Here is a 16,370-nt window from a genome sequence, read left to right on the forward strand (position 1 = left end):
CTATAATTTGTCAATATTTTACAGTTGCCATAACAGGAATTGTGCATAAATCGTCTATGCCAAACAACAAGCATTAAACTGCAGTAAAAGCCTTTTTTTACTCTTATCAGATCATTTGGTAGATCATCTGAGACTTGTTGAGAACAGCAGGCAAACCTGTGGCAAAGCATTTCAGTCCAGATGGATGCAGGATGGTAAAAAATGTTCCGTGCAACATGTGTTTCTATTATGAAACACATGTTGCAGAAAACACAAATCACCTGAATTTATCATTCAGTTTGGAGGCTTTGAACCTCTCTGGATGAACACAGTATATTGAGCATCAAAACTCACCCGGTGCAATCCTGGCCCTATTGATGTCAATGGGAGTTTTTCCATTAACTTCAATTGGGCCAGGATTTCACCCTCTTGTTTCCAATCCTAAACATAAATCATCTACACAGCCAACACCTGTTCAAAAAAGGGAATGATTCAAAGGAAAAATTCTAAATCCTCAATCACATTCAATATATTTTGCCTCTATAATTCTAAATCACTGTATTGGTCTTATAGGCTAGAAAACATTCTGTTCCTTGATAGGACACATTGGTAGACCAAGCATCAGCAGAACCAGACACCTTGGGTGCTACTGCCTGACTGATTTCACAAGGATCAATGAAAGTTCCAGTTTCCTGAACCAATGCAGACTTCTCTTCCCACTCTGCCTCCAAATGTGCCCTCTCTTAGTCTGATCTGTGAGATAATTATCAGCATGCTCACAGGTGACATGCTTGATTTGGTCTCTCCCTCACCCCCCGCCGTCCCCCATAGTAGAGTAGAACAGCTTTCTGATGGGTAAGCCCTCCTGCAAGCCTTTGCAGCCATCTTTGATGACCTATGTTGTAGCTGCTCTGCAAATGTTTTCCCTGAGGCCAGGGACAGCCATCACCTATGCAGCCTACTTCTGATGGTTTGTTGCTGACACTGAATGGAATAAAGTGGTCCAACTTTACCAGTTCTGCTGCCAATGCTGAGGTAAAAGATGAGCTAGTCTTCATGGAAAATCCCAGTCATCTAGGTCCGAAGGGAGGTGCAGCTGATGCCTGCAGAACTAGCGAAGAGGACAGTGGGGCTGCTGCAAACTTTATGGATAACACCACAGCCAATACTCCACAGATCTCCTTCCGGCCAAAAGCCACACCAGACCTGGTGGAGATTATTGATGGGTCCCCTTTATTGATGGGATCTGTGACTGGGGAGATTATCCTCTCAAAAGCCGAAGTAGAAAGGCACCAAAAACCAATGTACTTTGATGTGATGTTCTTTCAGATAATTTTCTGCATTTGTTGGTTGGAATGAATGATCATCATATCTCCTAGTGGCAGAGGAGTATTAGCTTCTCTTTTCAAGACTATCTGGAAGTGTTGCCAATGAAGCAATCAACCCCCAAATGACCCACACTCCGGATCCCATAGAATCATAGAGTACTTAGACTAGAAGGGACCTCGAGAGGTCATTGAGTCCAGTCCCCTGTCCTCATGGCAGGACCAACTACTGTCTAGACCATCCCTGATAGACATTTATCTAACTGACTCTTAAATATCTCCAGAGATGGAGATTCCACAACCTCCCTAGGCAATTTAGTCCAGTGTTTAACCACCCTGACAGTTAGGAACTTTTTCCTAATATCCAACCTAAACCTCCTTTGCTGCAGTTTAAGCCCATTGCTTCTTGTTCTATCCTCAGAGGCCAGGAAGAACAATTTTTTGCCCTCCTCCTTGTGATACCATTTTAGACACCTGAAAGCTGCTATCATGTCCCCTCTCAATCTTCTCTTTTCCAAACTTAACAAGCCCAATTCTTTCAGTCTTCCTTCATAGGTCATGTTCTCTAGACCTTCAGTCATTCTTGTTGCTTTTCTCTGGACCTTCTCCAATTTCTCCACATCTTTCTTGAAATGTGGTGCCCAGAACTGGACACAATACTCCAAACTGAGGCCTAACCAGTGCATAGTACAGTGGAAGAATGACTTCTCGTGTCTTGCTCACAACACACCTGTTAATGCATTCTAGAATCATGTTTGCTTTTTTTGCAACAGCATCATACTGTTGACTCATATTTAGCTTGTGGTCTTCTTCAAATGACCGAATTTCTGAGTTGGTGATCTCATGATCACTGCTTCCCAGGTTGCCACCCACCTCTACTTCCCCTCCTAGCTCTTTCCTGTTTGTGAGCAGCAGGTCAAGCTACGTATGGCTCCTCGTCATTTCCTTCAGCACTTGTAACAAGAAGTTATCTCCAACATTCTCCAAAAACTTCTTGGATTGTCTGTGTACTGCTGTATTGGTCTCTCAACAGATGTCAGGATGATTAAAATCGCCTATGAGACCAGAGCCTGTGGTTGCATCCTGCTGATTGGGAAGATACCAGCTACATGTTTTAAATAAATGAACATAACAGAGATGAGATGGTAAAAGTTTTCCCTGTAGACTGTTTGCCCACTGAGGAATTTCAGAGATGATTAGAGTTGGCTTTGATGGAACAAGATTTTTTTACATGAAAAATCTAATATCACTGTCGTTAAAGCAACACACGATGTTACAATTTGTTAAAGAACTGAGCAACTAATTAAAAATTGAATTCTTTGTCATATCGGCTTCATGCACAGAAGAGCAATAAGGAAGATTCATTTAAAAAGTATTCAAGGAACTTACACAGGAAACACAGGAAATACTGTTTTTGCTTTTCCATATATATAGAAAGCCTTTACAACTGTGATCAGGATAACCATAATAATTCATGTGTTTAAATCTTAACTTTTTTTCTGTAATACTTACTGCTATGCTTCCCTCAGGGTGTTTTGCTGGCTGCACTTTATATGGCATCTTTTTAACTTCAAAGGATACATTGGAAGAAAGGGTATATTGGTAATTCTTTCTCTGGAAATACAGAAAAAATATGAGGAATACATTTAAATTTAATGATTTATGTAAGAAAGATCTCTCATACTTCAATTATAAGATTTTTGGGGCAGAAACTGCTTCTTTGTTATATGTAGCCTTTCATCTCCAGTCCTAGAAAAAGCTCTGTGCATCTTCAGAAAATTTCCAGGCCTCTTTTCTAACCTATTTGTTAAGATTCCTTAATTGTTTAGCTTAATTTACCAATTTTAGTACTTTCAACATAAAACTGATTCAGAAAATATAAACAAAATTGTTTGTGTTTTTGACGTCCATCAGTAATTGAAAAAGCAGTCCCATCAATAGCATTTATACTTGGTCTTTCATTAGATCACTACAATGAACCCCAGACATGCTGCTTGACTGTAACTATATAAAATGCATCTCTCTCCTTTAATTAAGTGTCTTTATTTTAGAGATGGTCTATCTTTATTGGATTCCATGGTTTTTAATTAGGTTCAGATAAGAAGCAAAAAAAAAAAAAAAAAAACTGTTACTAGCTGAAGTTCATACTGGAACTTTTAGATGAAATGGTTTCATTCCTAAAGGTCAAAGAAATACAGGAATTGCCTACATGGGCTCAAACAAGGGCCTGTCTCATCCAATATCCTGTCAGTGAGTCTCCCGCTAGCTCTCAGGGGAAAGTGTGACTGTAGGCAGTTAAGGAATAACCTACCCCTTGAAAAAGTTTTCTGATAAGTCCCATTAGTTAGAGATTGGCTTAAGCCCTGAAGCATGAAAGTTTACATCTCTTAGAAAACATTTGATTTTTTAAAAACAACATTTACTATTATAGCTCTGCATAGTCTTGTTTTCCATAATTATAGTTAAGTCCCTTTCTGAATGCTGTTAAGAGCTATAGGCTTCAAAGATATGTGGTAATGGGTGCCATAGTATAATCATACTTTGTACAAGGAAATAAATCAGTCTGAATTTATCACCTTTCAATTTCATTGAATGTTCTTATATTATGAGCACAGAAGCTCCAGATTCTTTTATTGTTTATTTTCTATTTCCTTTTATCATGACCCCTTTTATTTGTCCCTTCCCTCAGTTAAACAACCTTCATCTTTTCCATGTCCCTGCTTATTTTTGCTGACTGTGTTGTAACTTCTAATTCTGTTATAATCTTTCTTAGATGGAGGGAGCAGAACTCTCAGTATTCCAGATGAGTGTACACTGTTGATTTATATAAATATGGAGACCTCATAACTAAAGCTACCCTACAACTTGGCACCAGATTCTTGCAGACTATGGTGAGTGGCCAAAGAATGAACTGGCATGGAGTCTGAATTACCCTAGTAACATGAGCCAAGTATAATTGTTACCTGATACACATGCAGAGCTCATGTTCTTTTAGCCCCTCTCTCCCTCAAATATGTTTGAACTTTCCCCAGTCTCTAGAGTTAACTGAGAGGTAAAAAAAGCCAGTTCTATTTTCTTTAATTCATATTTTTGTTTAATAACCCCCTTTAAATTAAACACAATACTTCTCATTTTCGGACACTCTTTGTGATCTCATTTTAGATCTTTTACGTTATAGTTCTGGATTATCCTGAAATCCTTTCTCTCCCACAATAGAGTTATTTTATTTCATTTTTTGTCTATTAATTGTACTTGTGTTTAATTTTTATTCTGAACCCTGAATGGCCTTTGTTAGGAAAGAATACAGGAAGTCCTTTCTGTTTTTGTCCATCCATGACACAATTGGTGGCTTTGTTTATTTTTCAAGTCTCAGTTTCCAATAACATAGTTTTTGTCCTCTCTCCTGTGCAAGGTGTTGGTTTCCTCTGGGATTTCCTAAGGCTTTAACTTTCTTATCCTTTTCAGTTCAAGGATGTTTGGTCCCTTTTCCGCTGCTTCCCAGAGCAAATAGAACAGAAGACTCCAATTATTTCCTGTTAGTTCTTTTCTTTCTTGACAAATGTGTAGAATTTGTGTGCATGCACTAAACCTAGACCTTTGCTTGAGAGTGCAGCACACGTGAAATTGGGCAGCTTTGTCAGCCACACACTTGTGAAAATGTCTGTTCTCCCTTTTGAATACAATTTGCTCATCAAATATGTCAGAATATTTACTGGTGACGAAGTCAATATATTTATTGTCTTATGGCTTTCGCTATGCTATTACTTAGTTTTTTTAACATATTGATAGCAGCGCAATGTTTAATGTCACAACATATTAAATTGCTCTTTTAGGCCAATGTTAAGAATGAGCAAGCAAGAGAAACCTCCTTAAGTGACCACAAAATGAACAGACAAATCAGTTTCTCAGCATAGTTGGTCTTCTAATAAAGAAGAACCAGACTGACACTCAACAGAGATAAATAATGGTTTGAGACAGTCACTTAAGACATGAAGTTGCCTAATAAGAGTGATGTGTTTTATAGATTTCATGGCATTTAAATTGTATTAGGCAGAGTCTTCAGAGCAGGCATCTAGTTCTTTTTCTCAGTCACAGATTATTTTCTTCTTTTAAGGCTTGTTCCATTTCTCAAAACTAAGCTGACAACATTCTAATTCTTAGATGAAGTCACATAAATTCTTGGACATTTCTCATTGCTGCTGGTAGTTTTTACTGTGGTTTACTATGATTCATGTTAGGAAATGTACAACTCCTGCTGCCTTAAAAAAGTTTTATGAATTCAACTGTTCACACTAGAGTAGGATTCTGCATGTGATTTATAAATAAAGTCTGCAGTGAAGAAGGCAGGACATGTTACATTATGAAATGAATAGGCTGCAGAGAGATAATTCACAAAATCTGATTAGCTAGTATACAGTACAGGGCATTAACTCTCTTCAAATGCTCTGTACAGAAACACATCACTCATAAAAATAAATCCTTTCACCTTCTGTGTATGGTTTATTTCACTTCCAGCTTATATTAGCAATAACAACCCCAGTGTCGGGCACTTCCTGGGGATTAATAAAATTTGGTTGTTCTTTGGGCCATCAAATCCTTCAACCAATCAGTAAGTCAGTGCTTTAAACCTTCCTCCTTACCATTTAAAAGCAACTAAGAATGTAAAAGACTGTATTGTGTAGTCTATTTACCCATGCAGAAGTTTTTGCAAAAGGGTACTAATATAACAACCTAGCCAGAAACAACTGCAAGCTGAAGCGTTTTAGTTGTCCAAGCACCAAGCAGATACTAGAAGGTGTCCGGTTTCCCTCCTGGGCATATCTGTTTATAAAACTTTCAACAAATTCTTGAAAAAAAATCCTAAAGACAGAATAATTTCAAGTCTCCCATGCTTACATATTCAGTGTTCAGTGGAAGTAGTGGGATCTGTGATTTGAAATACAAGCAAAGGACTCAGTTATGGCTTAGACAGTGGCAGTGCCTAAAACATTGATTCTCAAAGTGTGGTCTGTAGACCGCTAGTGGTCCACGGCCATTTTGCAGGTGGTCCACAGGCTCAGGACTCCTCTCCTCCCTCCACAGCATGGAGCCTGTGCAGTACTTCCCTACTTATTTCTCAAACACAAGGTTAATCTATTAAGAACATAAGGCTTTGGAAATCTTTAAAATGGCTGTGCTGCAATCTAAGTGCGTTTTTGGCTGGGTGCGGAGTAAAGTACAGGAGGACAAACATTAGATCAGGCTTGCAGGTCATTAGCTTGGGGGAGAGTGAGAAGGCAAAAGACAACTTTAGGCTGTTGGACAGGAAAGATGACTCTGGAAAATCCTTTGACCTGTAATGCTGCTTCACCCTGAAAATGAATTTTAGAGTTTCACTGACCACTATTGCAGCCTTGAAGGAAGCTGGTTATTTCTGAGCTGTCTTTTCCTTTCAGGTATAACACACTGAAGCCTTTGTCAGTGGAGGATTGGATGGTATGTATTTTCATTACTGTAGGCCGTGTGCTGAAATGGAGCTCTCCCCACAGAACTGAAGCTTTCTGTTTATAGAAATCATGTTTTCTGAAAATATCATGTTAATAGTGTTAGTCTGCCAGTTTATTTGTTGTTTTTTAAGTTTCTCTAGTTACAGACTCACTTGGCTACCACTTTGAAGCTTTCATTCCTGCGTATTCCCCTTCATTGCCACTGGAGGCTGATCCACTTGGAAGAGAATGAGCAATTTACTGTTACCATTTAAATATGTGCTTTGGGAACTCGTTAACTTTCTCTCCATTACTCTCACTACCTAGGAACTGAACAATTGCCAAGAAATAAAATTACTCTAAATAAATGCAGGTAATGAGAGGTTGTGCAAAATTTACCTTGATATTACATTTTGAAAGTAGTAAATTTATGATCATCATGAGATCAGGAAGCATATGTTGTTTATGACAGGCACTCATATTCCTGCAGAAATCAACACACCCGCTTAGCTAGACCCATTTGGCCCCCTGATTGGACAGTTTGTGTATTTTTCATTTATTTAAAGGGAATACTTTGAATTGAAACAAAAGACAACAACATTTTCCAAGATTTCATAGAAATTTTAAAATACAGGTTTTAAGGGTCATTGGGTTTATATGATACACTTATTTCTTGAGATTTAAAATATATAAGAAGACACCTGCTTTTCTGGGCCCTTTTGACATTAAATTAATAATATAAAATCAAAATAATAAAATAAATAATAAAATCAAAATAATTAGCAATGCCCAACAAAACTCCATCCTCAACGCAACCCAGTTGATGACCTTTTCCACACCAAACCTCTAGTTCTCTCCATTAATCACTCCCCATCCCAATATTTTCAGCCACTTAATTTCTTTTTGTTTTAAATTTTGTTTTCAAATTAACAAAGATTCCTTGAAACTAACAAACAAAAAGCAAAATGCCTTGACCCCAAGCGTGCATGTCAAAATATTGGAACACAATGGCTGTTAGTAATATCAGCTACATAAACACCATATATGGCCTATGATATCAGTAAGACCTCTCCCATCTGATTTTTCATGGCATTCCTTGCATGTAAAGCTACTATGCAAGCTGCCAGACTGTCAAACTATTCTTAGGGCACTTGGCTTGTTTGCATGGGATAATCACATGCAGGCCTCCTTTAGTTCCAAATCATCTTCTCTGGATAGAGAACTGGGATTTCTGAGTGAAGTTGTAGGGGGAGAATCAGGAACAGAAACCTGCTCCCAAGTGACACAGCCATGCTGCATACTGTGGTGCTCACACCAAGATCTGATTTTTTTTCTTTTCTAGTTACTGCAGACCATGCAGATAGGCATGGTTAATCCTAAATATGTGGATTTATGTTAGGGCCAAGGAAGGGAAACAAAAGCCCTTCCATGGAATCTTGCATATTGTCTAGGCATTATTCTATTACCTACTTCCTAGACAGTCTCATTCCTACATGGATCTTGTCAGGCCCTGTGAGTGCTTGAGAGGAAATAACTTTCAGGCACATTTTAACACAGATTTAAAAAAACAGTTAAGAAAGAGCTAAGTTTTGCTCCCTGCCGTGCTGGTGAATAAACAGAGGAAAAGCCTGTAGCCTGGAAGGGTATTACAAATCAGAAAAAAGGTATAAATTTGCCACTTAGGGATATATTTTCAGAGCAACTGTTTCATTGCCCACACACAACATTAAAATGTCCCACTAAAGGTCAAAGAATAACAGGCAAGATTTCCATGGATCTCTCTCCAAAAGTTTGACTCAGTACCACAACTTGCCATGCAATTCAGCCACCATGTATTGAATAATGAAAATGAGTAGATATAAATCTTTGCTATAAATTAATGATAGAGCCCTAATGGAACACAGTGTAACATGACCATGTAAGGTTATTTTTTTTCATTAATCAGGCATTTAATGATTTGCTGGCTCAGCAAGTCTGAATCCATTAGTTAGCTTAGCTTACATGCTGGTTCTTATTTACAACCAAGCTTTGAAATAAAGCCAAAAATGGCTCTGTTTCTTGTTGGCCTCTGTACAACATCTTTGCTATCTTTGTTGGCTCGTTAGGACACTCAGAGCTGCTTTGTTTACTCAAACATGTCTAATTATTGCACTTTTTAAAACTGCAATTTGTGATAAACATTTCAATTTTAAGGTGACAGATGACAACTGCCATGAGGCAAGAGGGCAGCAATTGTCAGTTAACTCACACTAGGAAAGAAAAGAGAGATTATGTATGACTGAACTCCAGGGATGACAAAATATGCCATTAGATTTGTACATTCTTTGAAAGGAAATGTGAATTGTTAAGCCTACCATAAATCATATTGGATCAAATTCTCCTCACGGTTGTACTAGGGTTGCACTAGGGTAACCAAGAAGAAAATAATGCACACAGTGACATAGTTGATTGTTCTATAAATTTTTATGTGTTAGTAACTATAATTCTTTCTGCAGATCATAATCTCTTCATTTATATTATAATACAGCAGAGGGCTTTTACGTGCTATTATTACCTCTGCTCTTTGCACTTGCAAATTGTAAAATTAAATGTATAGTGTTACATATACAAAAGTAGAAATAATAACATTAAACACACAAGTCATACCTTGTACTATGAATAAGGATGTCCCAATCTGTACAAAGAATATATTGTTCCTTTCAATACATGACTATAGAGTTCAGCCTTACAATACTACTGTGTTTATTGTTTATAAATAGCTCCAGAGACCATACCAATTCCCTCTGTCTATAGTTTAATCCTGAAGATTCATTGCAGGTTAGTCCTTACATTTTAGCCTAGATACTGTGTTCCAATGTGCAATGTTTTGGGAGTAATTGTATTTACTCATAGGGTAGTCTTGGGAATTTGAAGTTTACAGGCTTTTCCAGAGCACATGATGCCTTTTTTAGGAAATTAATTATAGGCTGCATTCTTTTACGGCTGTGCCTGTATAGCTGTTAATTGTAAAAGGGGTTCTGGAAAAGGGAATAGTTTTAAGGAGAGTGGGTGAGAGGCAGTTCACATCTTCTCATGTGGTTTCACACTGCACCTTATGAAGGGGGTTATGCACATTTTCTTTACTTTTAATACTCCATGGTACTTTATCAACAAATTGGCTTTCCCTTTTCCAGGGGCAATTTGTAAAATGTGTGCCTTTATTTTGGTTTTCATAGATTTTAAGATTAGAAGTTATTAGCTCATCAAGTCTCACTTGCTATATAAAACAGGCCATAGAATCTCATCCTCTTACCTCTGTATTAGCCCAATAACTTGTGTTTGGTTGAAGCTAATCCTCTAAAAAGGCCTTCAGTCTGGATTTAAAGAATATGATATGGAGAATCCACCAATACTTTTAAGACCAAACTAGTGCCCCAAAATCAAACAGAATATTTTCAGAGGTTCAAAACAACCTGTATAGGATCTACATTATATCTATTTTTTCTGTCTTTGCACTACCAGGTTCCGGAAACAAATGTCCATATATACATCAAGGAGGACTGTCTTAATGGTATTTTCTGGGCAACTTGATCAAGGAGCATTGTAAAACTAGTGAGAGAGCTTGTTCCCACAAGATCGCCAGACTAGTTTTCCACACTCAGGAAGCTAAGATAGTTGAGAGAAGAACCCAAACTTATTTTCATCTGAACCAAAGTTTCCAATGTTTGCTCATCATTACCAAATCCAAAGTGAGAATTATGAACAGATTTTTTGTGTTTGCAAAATATTAATCTGTTTACAAGCCCCTTATTTCAACTTGGGAAACAAACACAGAGATAAAAATTGGCTAGGATCCCAAATCATTAGGAGAATGATTATTCTTACAAATAAAAACAAAACAGGTCCTTTGTTACTGAATTGGGCTGACATCACTATCCCCACAGTAAGGTCATGCATGCAGCTCTTTGGTCTGTTTTCAGTGTTAGTGTTGCCATTAACTGTGGCAGAGGAAACACAGAATCTGAACTTAGGCCTTGACTAGTAAAAATTCCTTTTGTTTAGGTTTTAAATGCCCACTGTTGACCAGTGAAATGTTAAGTGGTATGGCAATGCAGTTATGTGCACTGGGCTCATTAGTGATTTAGAAGCCAGAACCATTAGGTATTGGATTGGTTTAAATTCGGTGGAATGCCCTCCTATCTATTCTTTAGTTCCTTCATGGAGGCCAGAAAAAAGAACATGTTGACGGTATCTTCTCTTTTTCACTTGTGGTGATGAAAGAAAGGGGAGGTTAAAACCAAGGCTCGTCAAACTCCAGTCCACACTGGGACATTTTCCTCTTCTATTTCTGCTGGTCTTAGGACCACGAGGCATTCTTATTTCCATGCCCACTGTGCACAGAGGAAAGATGCTGAAGAATTATCTTTCTTTTTCTGCATTCCAGGCAGAAGGAGCAAGGTTAAAGGTCCATGCAGAAGAAGAGGATAATGTATTAACTCGCCTTATAACTATCCTCTCTCCCACTGCAGCAAATCAACCTAGTACACCCAACTGTTGCAGATTTTTATTCAAGTCTACAATGCTAATACATTACACAGGGGATTTATCAATTGATTATCCCATCCCTCATGCACAAATACAGGCAGTCCCCGAGTTACGCGGATCCGACTTATGTTGGATCCGCAGTTATGAATGAGGATTTTCTCGCCCCGGACGACTGGAGCGGCGGGACGCCTGGTCCCGCCGCCCGCCTCCTCCGGGGCGAGAAAAGCTGCTCCCCGTCTCCCTGGTCTGCTGAAGGAGCCAGCAGACCAGGGAGACGGGGAGCAAAGCGGCGGAGGACCCGGGGCCGGACCCGCGGCACTTCCAGCTGATCTGGAAGCGCTGCGGGTCCGGCTCGGGTCCTCCGCGGCTTTGCTCAGCGTCTCCCTGGTCTGCTGGTGGGGGACACAGCTAGTGCCCCCCCCCCAGCAGACCAGGGAGACGCTGAGCAAAGCCTGGGGCCTGTGGTAGAGCAGGTGGGGCGCTGCTGGTTGGTCCCGCAGCACCGCTCCTTGGCGCTACTGGACCAACCCGGCAGCACCCCAGCTGCTCTGCCCCAGGAGTCCTGATTCAGCCACTGCTGATCAGTTTCAGCAGCGGCTGAATCAGGACGCCTGGGGCAGAACAGCTGGGGTGCTGCTGGGTTGGTCCAGTAGTGCCAAGGAGCGGCCGCGCTACTGGACCAACCCAGCAGCACCCGAGCTGCTCTGCCCCAGGCGTCCCCAAGTCAGCCGCTGCTGAAACTGACCAGCGGCTGACTACAGGAAGCCCGAGGCAGAGTTGCTCTGCCCCGGGCTTCCTGGAATCAGCTGCTGATCAGTTTCTGCAGCAGCTGACTTGGGGACGCCTGGGGTTCTTAAGTTGAATCTGTATGTCAGTCAGAACTGGTGTCCAGATTCAGCCGCTGTTGAAACTGATCAGTTTCAGCAGTGGCTGAATCTGGATGCCAGTTCCGACTTACATACAGATTCAACTTAAGAACAAACCTACAGTCCCTATCTTGAACGTAACCCAGGGACTGCCTGTACTTTTATTCAGTCTCCATGAAAAACACATAATTGATGCCCATAATGTGTGGAGACATGTTTGGAAAAATCACAGATTTCTATTGCATTTTAGATTTGCATATAGAACTTTCAGAGGTTTAGTTAGCTGTTCAAAGAGTAGCGAATGGTTGAAGTTGAACAGTTTGTGTATACTACTAGAATACAGAAGCACATCTTCAGGAGGAGAAAATGCCAGCACAGCTGCAAAACACTCCTAGGGAAGTTAATGATGGACATGACTTGTTGAGAAGGCTCTGCTCTGCTTCTCAGTTGAGGCATGGGATTGTTCCTGGATCTAGCTTTCTCCTCATGTCCACATAATAGGCTCAGGGTAGGAATGCTCATTAGGGGAATAGCTCCTCCCAAATGTCAGTTACCCAAAAGGCACAGGAGAAAGAGGAAGGAGGCAGGGCTGTGGCCTCACTCAACTTCTGACTCTGTGCACCTGTTCATTCACTAGCTCATTCCCTGCAGAGAAGGGAATACATTGCACCATGCCAAGAACTGTGCAAGTTCCCTCTGACATAGGGAAGCCAGGTGACAAAAGGGAATTGCACCCTAAAGATCAGCCTCTGAGAGCTCTGTGTTGTACCCTATACTCTCAGTTATGGCTAAATGTTACAATTCAGCTCTATATGTACATGTGGGACAAGGATCTAACACCTAGACCGTGACAATACTAATAGTAGAATGAATTAATCATTTTTACATTTTAAACTGATTAAATAGTATCTGTCATCAGCTATATGGCTCAGACATATGAATACAAAGAAAATGAAGAAACATACCCTTTCAGAGAATTCACATTAGTTATAAAATAAAGCCACAGGTAGGTCAACTATCTGATTGATTATTGGTCTGGGAAGATCAACAGAAGCCTATGAGCAAATACTATGGAAAGTCAAGGTAAGATGGGTCTCAAGACCAAAATGAAATATGCAGTAAAAACTGACAAAGTAAAATCGAAATGGACACAGTATTCAGAAGAGGGAGAAATTAGCAGATGTGTGTGACATGAGCATGAAGTAGAGAGATTTTACCCCAAAATGAAGTGATGACAGCATCACAAATTAAGATAATACACAAACACACAATAACTTCAAATAAACATGCAAATAAAAATAGGCTTTTTGGGAGGGGTGTATGTGTAAAAACAGTTTCGCAAATTTACCTTACCTGTAGAAAAGTTTGGGCCCACAACCGAGATCTGATTTTTAGTGCTGCACTCTTTCCTCTTTCTAATTGTCCCACTGTACATGAGATCATTAAACACTTCACATTTGTACAGTTCTGTAAAAAACAAAATTAAATTATAACTATGCTTTTGTAACAAAGCTAATGTAAGAATACGAACATGTAATTATACATAGTTTTAATTACTCAACTGTTCTAAATTGAAAAAATTCTCAACCATTTCTTAATGTAGTAAATATCATGCATCTTCTAGAATTTAATTTAATACAAATATACAACAGAAGAACTCAGAAGTGGCCCACATGTGAGAAATGAATAATCATAATGGGTACTCTTCTAAGATGCCTATGAATACAATCCTCTACATGTATCAGTGATGACAAATCAAATAGCATTCACCAGTCTGATTTGAAGAATTCTTAAACGGTCCAACTGCTTAACAAAATCTTGTTTCTTCTTCTTTTTCCTTTCAATCCCTCTAGCCAGTTCCTCATTTCTCTGACCTCTACACTCCATATTTACCCTCTCAAAACTTCCCTTCCTTCTTTACCACTCGTAATTTTCCTGGGGACATTTACAACATAAAGTCAACATGGTTGATGGGCTTCCTTAGCAGCTCTATTTGAACCTTATGTTCTGTGAAGCTTTGCTGGTGAGGAATGGTCTTGGATGGAGAAAGACCAGAAAACACACACATAAATATAACAGCCAACTGGCCCTACCCAAAACTATAGAACTGCTGGTGTCCGGAATGAAAATGTCACCAGCCAAGGTAAGGAGCTGGTTGGAAGTCACAGACAGGGATGAAGAGCTGGAGAAGGGGATCTATTCGGGAAATCAATTGGAAAAAAATTGAGATGCACTGGCAAATGGAATGGAAGGCAGCTTACAGGGAGAGGGAACCAAAAACCAAGGGTCTGTTGAGGTCAGAGAGAACATCTGGGGTACTTATCCAAGGGGATCTAAACCTAAGGATAGGCCTATACAGCATCCTGGAGCGTGTGGGAGCAAGCTTTCCAGCCTGGGTTGATACATGTGGGCTAGCAGGGTTCACACTAGCCCTCTAAAAAGATCTGCACAGATAGCCCTTGAAGTTGTGGCTTGACTTGGAACTCAGATCTGAAGCTTAGAAGGGAGGATGGGTCCAAAATCCTGTGCAGATCATAGAATCATAGTACCATAGAGCTGGAAGAGACCTCAAAAGGTCATCAAGTCCAGCCCCCTGCTGTAGGCAGGACTAATCCCAACTAAATCAACCCAGCCAGGGCTTTGTCAAGCCGAGACTTAAACACCTCTAGGGATGGAGACTCCACTACTTCCCTGGGTAACCCATTCCAGTGCTTCACTACCCTCCTAGTGAAATAGTTTTTCCTAATATCCAACCTGGACCTCGCCCACCACAACTTGAGACCATTGCTACTTGTTCTGCCATCTGCCACTACTGAGAACATCCTCTCTCCATCCTCTTTGGAAGCTCCCTTCAGAAAGTTGAAGGCTGCTATTAAATCCCCCCCCCCACTCTTCGCTTCTGCAGACTAAACAGACCCAACTCCCTCAGCCTCTCCTCATAAGTCATATGCTCCAGCCCCCTAATAATTTTGGTTGCCCTCCGCTAGACCCTCTCCAATGCGTCCACATCCTTTTTGTAGTGGGGGTCCAAAACTGGACACAATACTCCAGATGTGGCCTCACCAAAGCCGAATAAAAGGGAATAATGACATCTCTGGATCTGCTGCCAATGCTCCTCTTAATGCAACCTAATATGCCATTAGCCTTCTTGGCTACAAGGGCACACTGTTGACTCATATCCAGCTTCTCATCCGCAGTAAACCCCAGGTCCTTTTCTGCAGAACTACTACTTAACTGGTCGGTCCCAAGCTTATAACAATGCTTGGGATTCTTCCGTCCCAAGTGCAGGACTCTGCACTTGTCCTTGTTGAACCTCATCAGATTTCTTGTGGCCCGATCCTCCAATTTGTCTAAGTCATTCTGGACCCTATCTCTGCCCTCAAGCATATCTTCTTCTCCCCCTAGTTTGGTGTCATCCGCAAACTTGTGGAGGGTGTATTCTATTCCCTCATCCAGGTAATTAATAAAGATATTGAACAAAACCAGTCCTAGAACCGAACCTTGGGGCACTCCGCTAGAAACCAACCACCATCCTGACATTGATCACTGATCAAGCCATTGATCACTACCCGCTGGGCCAGGCCTTCTAGCCATCTTTGTATCCATCTTACTGTCCATTTATCCAATCCACATTCCCTTAACTTGCTGGCAAGAATATTGTGGGAGACCATATCAAAAGCCTTGCTAAAGTCAAGATATATCACATCCACTGACTTTCCCACGTCCACAGAGCCAGTTACCTCATCATAGAAGCTAATCAGATTGGTCAGGCATGACTTGCCCTTTGTGAATCCATGCTGACTATTTCTAATCACTTTCCTCTCATCCAAGTGCCTCAATATGGATTCCTTAAGGATCCCTTCCATGATTTTTCCAGGAACCGAGGTAAGACTGACCAGCCTATAGTTCCCTGGATCGTCCTTCTTCCCTTTTTTGAAGATGGGCACTACATTTGCCTTTTTCCAATCATCTGGGATTTCTCCCGATCTCCACGACTTTTCAAAGATAATGGCCAAAGGCTCCTCAGTGACATTTGCCAACTCCCTCAATACCCTTGGATGCATTAAGTCCGGATCCTTGGATTTGTGTATGTTTAGCTTTTCTAAATTGTTCCTAACCTGTTCTTTACCCACCAAGGGCTGTCCATCTTCATCCCATCTTGCGTCATTTAGGGTATGTCTACACTACCACCCTAGTTTGAACTAGGGTGG

General features: G+C 40.4%; 1 protein-coding gene across 1 annotated transcript in view; it reads right to left on the minus strand.

Annotated features, from left to right (window-relative positions):
- Positions 1–16,370, minus strand: part of ITGA8 (integrin subunit alpha 8) — a 175,997-nt gene that overhangs the window by 17,273 nt on the left and 142,354 nt on the right. Inside the window, exons 27-28 of the mRNA XM_075922446.1 lie at positions 13,513–13,626; positions 2,817–2,918 (exon numbers count right to left, since the gene is read on the minus strand). Coding sequence (XP_075778561.1) covers positions 2,817–2,918; positions 13,513–13,626 — 216 coding nt within the window. The remainder of the gene's footprint in view (positions 1–2,816; positions 2,919–13,512; positions 13,627–16,370) is intronic.

The sequence above is a fragment of the Pelodiscus sinensis genome, chromosome 2, assembly GCF_049634645.1.
Source record: "Pelodiscus sinensis isolate JC-2024 chromosome 2, ASM4963464v1, whole genome shotgun sequence".
Taxonomy (NCBI): domain Eukaryota; kingdom Metazoa; phylum Chordata; order Testudines; family Trionychidae; genus Pelodiscus; species Pelodiscus sinensis.